Source organism: Fukomys damarensis, unplaced genomic scaffold (genome assembly GCF_012274545.1).
Source record: "Fukomys damarensis isolate Sample0158 unplaced genomic scaffold, DMR_v1.0_HiC HiC_scaffold_15, whole genome shotgun sequence".
In the NCBI taxonomy this organism is placed as follows: domain Eukaryota; kingdom Metazoa; phylum Chordata; class Mammalia; order Rodentia; family Bathyergidae; genus Fukomys; species Fukomys damarensis.
This window is the reverse complement of record NW_022900927.1, coordinates 40,241,263-40,252,476: the sequence shown is the minus strand read 5'-3', so window position 1 is coordinate 40,252,476 and position 11,214 is coordinate 40,241,263. Positions and strand designations below refer to the sequence as shown.

The window sequence follows — 11,214 nt, the reverse complement described above, 5'->3', positions numbered from 1 at the left end:
AAAAAAAAAAAAAAAAAAAAAAAAGAGAGAGAGAATAGATAAAATATATGGTTGCAATTACAACATTGTCCTTCTAGTTGGAATGTTTTAGTTGGGGGAACGGAATTTGGGTGCGAGTTACTTTGACCTCAGCAGGGCACTGTAGGTTTCAGCCAGACTCACTTCTGTAAATAAGCCAATTGTGGGGTTAACTCTTTACAACCTGCTTTGGGTATAATCAATATTACAGTCCTCTGCAGAAAACTTAATCACTTAATGGAATTGGGAAATACCAAGTAGAAATTAAGAAACATGGAAGTCAAACATTTGCCTAATAAAAATTCCAGAAGGAAAGAAGACAGATTAGGAAGATTTAATTAATGAAATAAGCAGAAGAAACTTTTCTGAACTGAAAAAAAGTACTTCAAATTGAAAAGAACTCTTGAGAACCAACAGGACCAATCGAGATGGACAAATCTGTGTGATTTAATAACTCCTGCACATTCCAAGTGCTACATTGTAATGTGTGTTGGCAATTTAGTGGTAAGGATAGCTGCTTCCAAATGCTACAGTGTAAATGGAAGAGTAATTAATATATGCTAGAATATGGTGAAAGAGCAACAAATTATTCAGAGTTTTTTCTTCTTGTCTAACTCAATAGGGTAGTTATAAACTTGTCCTTGGTCTTTTATGAATGATTTCTCAAAGGGCTGGAGAATATAGATAGAGTATCATTTATGTAATACTTTGGTATTTGTTTGACTACAGTTCTGCATTTTAAAATATCAGTTATTTGGTAGCATTAGACTTTCATGCTATGTACTTTCCCCTAAGCACTTTGGACTTCGGAGCTCCCACAATACTTTGTCCAAATGTCTTACTTAGCTCTTTTTTTTTTTTTTTTTTTTTTTTTTTTTTTTTGGTATGGGGGATTGAACTTGGGTCCTTGCACTTGCAAAGCGGGCCGCCGAACCGCTGAACTAAATCCCCAGCCCTTAGTTCTTGAATAGTAACTTATTTCCATTTATATCTCTTCTATTACTTTTTCTGAGATATCCAGTAAAATATGTTAAATGATACAGGGCTTTTTTTTAAAACCATGTTCTTAATAATGTTGCTGAATTTGTATCATCTATAATCATTGGACCCAAAATGAAATTAAATATGTTTTTATTACCTACTCTGCAAATGTTTCACCAACCACGTTGGGTTTGAGAAAAGGGAGTGCAGTTGAAGTGAGTTATGTAAGCCTGAGAAGTTCTGAAATTCATATTTTGATATCTTCTCCCTTAGTGATCTGATTTAATCTGTTTTTTTTTTGCACATCTATGTTTATTTTTTTGTTGAGTTTATTGGTACATTTTAGGTATACAGTATGATTTAATCTGTTTAAATGCTCTCAATATGGCAACTCCCAAGCTTTTATCTACAGCTTTGGTCTCTTAGCTCCATAGTCTTATATCCGGCCTCCTGCTCCACATATCCACTTGCATATCCAATAGACTCTCAAACTAATCTTTTGATTTATGTCCTCTGCCCGCATCCCTTCAGAGATAAAACCTTATTCTTCCGGCAGTCTTCTTCCTGTCATTTGATGGCCATTACCCCTAATCAAACTGAAAATCTTAGGCATTCTCAGTTCCCTTCTGTTTCACACTCTATAGTAAATCCTTCTTAAAGTCTTGTTGCTTCTACCTTCAAAGTACATATAGGCCCCTAGTACTTTTTCAGTATCTTTAATGGTGCTAATTTTCACCTAGTATTATATTGTCTCTCCCAGATTACCGAAATAGTCTTTTTATCCCCCAAAGTAAATTTAATAAAGAATCAAGAAAATCCAAATTCACTGGTACATTTTAGATATACATAATAATCATTCACCATAGGGAATTTCTGATGTATCTACATGATATATCTTGCTTCTTTTTTTCCCATTCCCCTTCCCTCCTTTCATCCCCTTTCCCTCTGTATCTACAAAGTCTTATTTCCATTTTTTGCCTTCCATTCTTTTTTTTCTTCAACCCCCCCCCTTGTTCCCCTACTCATTTGCACTTTTTTTTTTTTTTCTGTTTCACATCAATTACACATTTTGGTCCTTATTTACACTTTTGGTTTCTCATACCAGAGAAACCATGCAACATTTACACACCTGTGTCCTATTTATTTCATTTCTGAGCTGGAAATGTCTCAAGCTTATCCTTTATGGCAGACTAGTACTCCATTGTATAAAAAAAAACCCGCATCTTTGTTATCCATTCATGGACTGATGGGCATTTGGGCTGTTTCCAAGATTTTGGAAATTTTGACTATTACAAACTGCCACTGTAAACATGGGCATGCATATATTACTGTGGTAGGGTGCTTTTAATTTTTTCAGGAAGATACCAAGAAGGGGAATACCTGGGTTGAATAGAACCTCTAGTTTTAGTTTTTTGAGGAATCTCCACACTGCTTTCCACCGTGGTTGCACCAGTCTGCACTCCCACCAACAGTTGGAAAGGGTGTCTTTTTACCACAGCCCCACCGGCATTTGTTATTGGTTAATTTCTTCATAATAGCCATTCTTTCTGGACTGAGGTGGAATCTCATCTTCGTTTTATTTATTTTTATTTTTTAATTTTTTGATAACAGGGATCAAACTCAGGACCCTGCCCATGCCAGGCAGGCACTGTGCTGCTGAGCTATATCCCTGGCCCTACAGCTTTGTTTTAATTTGCATCTCTCAAAAGACCTGTGACATTGTGTATTTTTTCATATATTTATTTGCCATTTCTACTTCATCTGAGGAATGTCTATTCAGTTGCCTATTTTTGGGTCTTTAAATTTGGGAGGTGTGATTTTTTTTTTCTCTATATATTCTAGATATTAGTCCTTTGAGGAAAAGCTGGCAAAATTTTTTTCCCCACACTGTGGGTTGTCTCTTCATTCTGTTGGTTTCTTTTGCTGTGCAGAAGCTGTTTAATAAGATGAGATCCCAGGTGTTGATTCTTTGTGATATTTCCTGTGTGATCAGGGTTTTGTTCATAAACTCTTTGCCTAAATCAGTATCTTCAAGAGTTCTACCTATTTTATCTTCCACAAGATTTAGTGTTTCTGTTTTAATATTTAGGTCTTTGATCCATTTCAATTTTGATTTAGTGCATGAATAGCCTTTTAACTGAACTCCCAGTTTCTACTCTTCATAAGCAAGCCTCCAGCCAGTAGTTTCTCATGTCACTTAAAAGGCCAACATGCACGATGGCCTGCAAGACCAAATAAGATCCACGTCTAATTTTTTTTTCTTACCTCTGTGATCACATAACCTGCTCCTCTTTTTGCTCACATTGTTCTAATTTCGTTGCTTTTTTGCTGTTCCTCAAATTTGTTGTATTCCTGCCTGAAGATTTCTTCATTGGCAGTGCCTCTCATCTGAGTTTAGCAAAATTTTCCTCTATTTCAAGTCTTTGATCAGATATCACCTCTGTAGTGAGAGCTACTATAACCACCCTATTTTAAATTATAATACTTTACTCCTTGGCTCATCTTGGCCTCCTTTATTTTTTCATTTTCTAAATATTCTAGCTATATTTTCTACTTTATAACCTGTCTTATAACTTACTAATTTATTATAATCATTGGTTTTCTGTCTAGAATATAAGCTTCATAAGAGCAGCGTTTTTAAAGTTTTTCTCACTGAGGTAGTCAAAATGAATGACTCCCTAAAATGAAATTAATAGAATAAGAAAATTGGTAACAATTTTTGAAGTAAAATCTTCCCATAGAAGTTTTGTAATTTTTTTCAATATTAAAAACTCTGGAATATAATGTCTGTAAGTGTTCAGATATCCCATAGAAATAAATAATTTTGTATCATCTGGTATTTTGTATTATTATATTTGTTCGACTAGGTAATTGAACTGTGTTGGTAATAGAACACAATTTTTGTCCTTGAAGAGAATTAACTTATAAGAACAAACAGTTACAATGTATTATAATATATGTAGTGAAGAAAGTTTATATAAATGTTCCATGTCCGAAAGAAATTAGTTTCAAAATTAGTCTCTTAGGCTAATTTTATTGATTATGTTAAAGAAATAAAATTCCAGCCCTCCAATGTCTAATTAATACTTTCACCAGCATTCATATGTCAGTGCAGCTGTTTTACTTGCAGAAATAAAATATCTTTGGAATTCCAAGAATTGACTAAAGATTTACTAATTATCTGTTCTGAGGAAGAATTATTAGGTTATTAGAGGCATTTGAATATCTATTGTTCCTATGGGAGTTCAGGCTAGGGGTTTTGTTAAACGGCTGGGGATTTAGCTCAGAGGCACAGTTCCTGAGTGGCAAGTGCAAGGTTCAATCCCTGGTCCCCCTCCCCACAAAAAAAATTGAAAAGAAAAAGATGTGACAAAGATATACTTGTAAGACTTTTAAAACTAAAAATAATTATAAAAGAAGCACATTCATAGCAAAAAATTAAAAATATAGAAACAGGATAACATAATTTGCTTTTCTGATCTAACATCTTAGGTTCTTTCTCATTTGTTCTCTCCAGATACAACTTATTTTTTGAAAGCTACTGTATGAGATTCTATTGTATATTTGTAATTTAAGACAGTGCCTTGACATTAAATTATTCATGGCTTTTTCTCATCATATATAATACTTTATTTGATGTTTATGTAACTGTGCATTTGTGTATCTGTGGGAAAATTATTTTAAATTATCCTCCCCACAACTTGTCCTAATTTGTATTCCCATTACAAAAGTATATGGGAATATCTCCCATATTGGGATTTAGCATACTTTTTAGTTCTCACCAATATAATAATGTAAAATTAATATTTCATTAATTATAAGTAAATTGGGATTAAATTATTTGAGTACCATTTCAAATTTTGGGCACTCATTGGCTTAACCTTGCTCTTGTCTACTTCTCTTCCAGTGGGATTTTGTTTTTTCATTTTTCTCTAGAACTTGACCATTCTTTAAACTATGTCAAAAATTTTCTTTTTTAGTGATGATGCATTTCTGTAGTCCCAGTAGTCTAGAAGGCTGAGGCAGGAAGACTGCAGGTTTGAATCCAGCCTGGGCAGTTCATTGACTTAGTGTGACCCTCTGGAGAAAAAAGGGAGGTGAGGTGGGAATGTAGCTCAGTGCAAAGGTCATGGGTTCAATCCCTAGTACAAAAAAAAAAAGTCTGTATTTTCTTAGAGCTGAGATATAGCTCACTGGTAGAGCAGTTGCCTAGTGTGTGCAGAACTCTGGGCTTGAACTCCTGTTAAAAAAAAGTTTGTGTTTTCGGTTATTGGATTTCTGAATAACATCAGCCTAAAATGATTTCTCCCTATTAATACGCTAAATGGTTTATTTTCCACTTATCACAATTTTAAACCAATTTTAATCCATTTGACTTTCTTCTTACAGGGTTCCCAGACATACAGGATGGTTCAACACTAATGGGAAGAGAGGCATAAATTTATCTTCTTCCATTATGGAGGCAGGTTTAACAGATGGAGAACCTGACCAAACTTCGGTGAGTAGTCAAATATTGCATAACATAATAAGGTATTTATCGTCTGCAGCTGTAAAATAGTCAGTGTACATCACTCTAAATATTCTCTAAATATGTTTCAAAGAAATTTAAGCAAATGTTTAAGAAATAGTACTTTAATTCTTTTGTTGATAAGAGAACTATGGATAGTTTAAAGCTTATTGACATATAACCCAGTCAGTTTCTTGATACTATCTCCTCCTTTTCTATTCTTCCTGCTTTCCCAATCATATAGTGTCAGATATATTGATATAATAGTTTTCCTTGTTTTCTCCAAGAAACTTTTATAGTGAAATTGTGAGAATGTTTACAGTTTAGTAAGTTAAATGCCTCCGACTCTGAAATCACATGTAGCTGTGATCAGGCAGAGTTAATGAAATGGTTAAAATAATTCAGAATTAAGAGTAATTCTATCTATAAAAATACGAAGGTTTAAAAATCACTACTGTGACTGATTGAATTATGTTCTGAAATTAAGTAGGGATAGTAAAAGTTTATATCACTCAGATTTAAAAACAATTCTAGGGTATATTAGAAGAGACTAAATGGTAGGTTGTCATTGTACAGAAAGATTTTGCTTCAGAATAATTTCATTTTCAATTCTCATGTATTTTGAGTGATTCCATTAAATATTTATTTATTTATAGATTCTTTATTAGAAATATTTCTGTTACCTAAAGTAAGGGTTTCCCTAAATAAAATGTGGTCAACTGGTAACTCATTTGTTAGGTGGGTGATTCTTTGACATATTTATGTTATTGGAATAAAGTGGAGGCCCTGTCTTTCATTTCGCTATGGAGATAAGAGTAGCTACTTTATTGAAACATTTAATTTAGTGGATGTCCTTTGTTCAAGCTCCATGCAGGAACAGTCTAATGATTAATAGCAAGTGCAATTTTACTGTCTTATATTAACTTAGTCCCAAATTTTTTTTGAATTTCTGGTTCAGACTTCTTTTGGTTTCTTAAATCACCAAAACAAAAATAAACTTTAAAGTGATGAGTTACTAATAGAGAATTAAATGGGTATGGAAATAACTTGGCTTATGAAGATTATTGTCACAGTGACTATAAATGGAAAATTGGTGGTAGATTATTTTTATTATGATTTCAGAAAAAAAAGTCAACACTAACCTTTGCAATGTATCTTTACCATGAACATTCCCATTTTTAAAGGTATTGGACTTTATTAGATTCTTACAGCTGAAATATTTCTGATCTCATAATACCAATCAAAATGTCAGTAATTGAGCTGTGCATATACCTCAGTGGCAGAGAGCCTGTGTAGCATTCTCTAAGCTCTAGGTTCTATCCCTTGCACTGAAAAATAAAAGCCAGTAATAACAACAGTTGCTGCTTTCTAAGTGTATACTTTATTGGACTGTCCTCATAACACACAATAATGCTAAATATTTGCTTACCCTCACTTCCATAGCTAGGGAAGTAGGCTCAGGGAGAGTAATTTCCTAATCATCTAACAACCTAAATGGCAAGACTGAAGTTTGTCTCTCAATAATCTACTATTGAAATATTGGCTACAAGCCTGTCTTTTTTAATAGACTTCCTTAAAATTTATTGTTACCTTTTAAAGTAGATAGCTAAGTAAATAGTTTAAATTCTGTGCCAGAGTCCTGGTCAGTATTAAAGAAGTTCTAGTGACATTTTTACCCTAAATTCTATTGATAATTAAGAAGTTGGGGCAAAGTTAAAAACTAATTAGAACAATTTTTTCTTGTTCATTAAGTTTCTTCTATAAAATATAGCTCATTTTAGAAAGACCTATACCAGTAATTTCAGTATAAAGTACAAAAATATCCTGTATTTGAAGCTAGTGTTGAGATCTACTTTTGAGTTAACTATTTATAAAATAGCACCTTTGAACTACATGGCCTAAGCTAGTTACTGTTTAGATTTGGGAGAGGTAGGTCAGAAAAATGGGCTGTGTAAGACATTTAGTTACATGTTAAAATCTGAGCTTTTTAACTCAGTGTGTGACCTGGGGAATTAAATTCTCAGATTTTCAGTTTCCTTATTTATTAAATAAAGGTAATTCTGATATCTACCTCTCAGAGAAGTTTTGAATATTTATTGCAAAAGTAAAGTGCTCATTATTATAATATGATAGACATTATAAACATATATTAAGTAAAAGCCACTATTATTAGTAACAATAACTATTACTAGTAAGCCTTCTCTCCAAAAAGATACATAATTAGAAGTCGGGGAAGCCTGTGAAGATTGTGGTTGCTGGTATAGTGGGAAGAGCTTTCATAAGAGAATATAAACTTTGAATAACACAGGTAAATATGGTTCATACAATGAAAATAAACAGGAAAGCATTTTAGGATGGGAAATGAGCAAAAGGCAAAGCTAAATTGGCAATTAGTTGTTCAAAATTCAGAGTAAAATGAGTATAAAAATTGAGTGTAAGGTAGATTGGAAGGCAGTTAAAGGAATAATTACTGACATAGCAGATAAAGACCAAATTTATGGAACACTTTGGAGTGCTAAATCAGAGATTAAATTCATTTTGTCATTCATTGTTCTAGTAACACATAGTTTTATTTTTGTAGTAGTGCTATTTGTCTTAGGTGGTAGATACTGAAAAGTACAGATTAAATCTATCTCTTTATATATGGTGCTTGTGTAAGACACAAATGTACATGTATGTATCAAAAATTTTTTTTCATTAAGTTTATTGGTATATTTTTGGTATACAGTACAGTTACATTCACCATTGGGAAGGCCAGGGATTTAGCTCCGTGGTGCCACCACCTGCATCGCAAGTGGAAGGTCCCGAGTTCGATCCCTGGTACCAGAAAAAAAAAAACAAGAAAAAACTGAGGCAGATAAAGTAAAAAATTTAAAGCACAACATTCACCATTGGGAACTTGTACATTTACTTGATGTATCTTGGTTCTTAATTTTCCCCATTGGGAACTTGTACATTTACTTGATGTATCTTGGTTCTTATTTTTCACCATTGCCCTCCCCTCCTGTATCAAAAATTTTTTAAAGACCAGAACTTGTACCATTTTAGAAATTAACCACTAGGAAATGCTTCATTGAAGTGTTGGTGTCAGAGTTTTATGAGTAGATAAAAATTGACTAAAGAAGTAAAATATTCCTTTGGATTAAAATATTTGAATATATTATTTACCTTAAGAAAAATAGATTATCTTTGAAATACTGTTTTTGTTAAAACTGCTTTGTAGTTTCCTATAGTACAAAGTGTTTTATTAAATTCATTATGTAAATAATTCTTCAGAGAGAATAAAACGTTTTAGTTAATTTTTTGTTGTATTTATGTAGGGCTTTCAATTGAAGAAATTTTTAAGTTTGTAATTCCAATTGAGGACTTTGAACTAAAGCTTTTATAAGGTAGAAGGAACTTGAAAGATATTTAGTTCACTAATTCTTAGAATGTAATCAATGAGTATCTTCCTAATAAGGCTAAAGATCAAAGTTGCTAAAACTTTTTTTACATATTTACTTATTAATGATAACTCAGATTTGGTTACCATAAAGTAACAATATTATATTTTTTGAGTTTACTGAAAGCTTTAATATTGTAAGAAGTCTTAACTGTCTATACATTTGGCTACATTGTAGTGTTTGTATCTGTGTACATGCAAATTAATGGAATTGTCGCAGTTTTTTATATGTCAAGTATCATTTTGAGTGAGCCAGTTTTTAAATGTTTCTAATTTTGGGAGCCAAGGATTTAGCTCAGTGGTTCCACTGCCTGCCTCCCAAGCACAAGGTCCTGAGTTCAGTCCCCAGTACCAAAAAAAAAAAAAAAAGTTTCTAATTTTTGTTCTCTTGTTATAAATATAGTACTATTAGTTTAGCTTCTCATTATAATTATTTTAATATATTATTAGTGATAATATCTTTTGTGTATACTTTTGCAATAATTAGCCTTTAACACATTTATGCATTCAAGTCCAATGGTAGATTATCCATATACCAATTACTAATTATACAAAGCGCTGTTGAATGGTTGCACCTTGTTAAATTTCATAGTTAGTGATTGTAGTTTCCTATTGCTTCTGTATCTTAAACCAATAAAAATTTACTATTTTATTAGTTTAAAGATTGTGTTCCCTCTGAAGTTCTAAGGTGAAATTCTATTTTTTGACCCATATCTGTGTTGAGAGGTGTTATATTCATTCCTGGGCTAGCGGCTCTTTCCTGGCATCAATACAAACTCTGGCTTTTTTTTTTTTTTATTTTTTTTATTTTTTAAATTGGTATTGGTACTGGGGATTGAATCCAGGGCCACTCTACCACTGAGTTACATCCCTGGGCCTTTTTATTTTTCCTTTTGAGACAGGTCTTGCTAAGTTGCCTAGATAGGACTCAAATTTGTAGCCTTCCTGCCTCAGCCTTCCTCAATACTGGGATTGCAGGCATGTTGTAGTCACAGCTGCTTCTAATGTATTTCAGCATATATCTCGAAAACATAAAGATTTTTTAAAAAAATTTTTTTACCAGCTCTTCCTCAGACAAAGGACTAACACCTAGAATATTAAGAACTCAAAAATATCAGACCCCCCAATTTAAAGACCCAATTCAAAAATGGGCATCTGAAATGAATAGACATTTCTCAAATGAAGAAATACAAACACCAAATGAAGAATTAAGATATATTATGCATAGGTACAAATGATGAATGTGATCATTTTTTTTGTTTGTTTTTTTTTGGTATTGGGGATTAAACTCGGGTCCTTGAGCTTGCAAGGCAGGCAGCAGAACCACTGAGCTAAATCCCCAGCCCTGAATGTGATCATTATGTATGGCAAAAGTATATTGATAAAAATTTTAAAATAAAAAATTTTATTACATTTTTTATCACAAATACATTATTATTCCTAAACTTTAGTAATTCTTCAGTGTAATCAAATAACTGTTCAATGCATAAACTTCCCTGATTGTCTCATAAATATTATCTTCATAGTAGATTGTTGTATTAGACTTGGCTGGTTTGTCACTAAGGCTTTTTCTTTTCTTTCCTTTGGTACTGAGGATCAAATGTGGGACCTTGCACTTGCAAGGTAGGCAGCAGAACCACAGAGCTAAATCCCTGAGCCCTGTCACTAAGTCCTTATGACCTTTTAAAAATCTCTTGTTCTGTTTTAAATTCCTTTTTCAATTTATTAAAGAAACAAATTAGTTTGGTCTACAGTTTCCCACAATATGGGTCCCTCTCCATGGTTATTGTTTAATGTATTCTTCGGTTTCTTACATTTCTTTCAAATTAGAATTAGTTTTAGAGGCTTGCTCAGATTCAAGCTTAAATTTTTCTTAATAAAAATACTTTATTGATGGTGTTGAATGTTATCTCTACTGTACTAATAGCACCAATGAATCATTGCCTGGATCTGTTCATTCAGTAGGAGTATAAATTAATATCCTAATTGGTCTTTAAAAAGGAGAGCAAGAAAAAAACAAACTACCTTTTGTTAGATATTTTGCCTGCTAGACTACTAGTCTTTTTGCTATTTTACAATTTTATTGAAACTTCTACTAAAAGGAAACATTTTTTAAAAGACTAAAACAATTTGATATATACACTTTCTGTTGTATTTTGTATAATTCTCTTTAATTTCTGAAAGCTCTATTAGTAGTACTTAAATATTTCTACACTTTTTTTTTTTTTTTTTTTTTTTTTTTTTTTGGGGTTTTAAATCGGGCTCT

At 32.4% G+C, this 11,214-nt stretch overlaps 1 protein-coding gene across 7 annotated transcripts in view; it reads left to right on the top strand.

The window, feature by feature from the left end:
* Osbpl8 (oxysterol binding protein like 8) overlaps positions 1-11,214 on the top strand; it is a 168,018-nt gene that overhangs the window by 52,934 nt on the left and 103,870 nt on the right. For 3 of the 7 annotated variants that reach the window (XM_033763787.1, XM_033763788.1, XM_010639540.3), the window contains exons 1-2: positions 5,164-5,252; positions 5,389-5,497. In XM_033763787.1, coding sequence (XP_033619678.1) covers positions 5,456-5,497 — 42 coding nt within the window. In that variant the 5' untranslated portion in view covers positions 5,164-5,252; positions 5,389-5,455. Of the gene's footprint in view, positions 1-5,163; positions 5,253-5,388; positions 5,498-11,214 lie in introns of those variants that run through there. The other 4 variants (XM_010639547.3, XM_010639544.3, XM_010639539.3 and 1 more) reach the window with 3 other exon arrangements.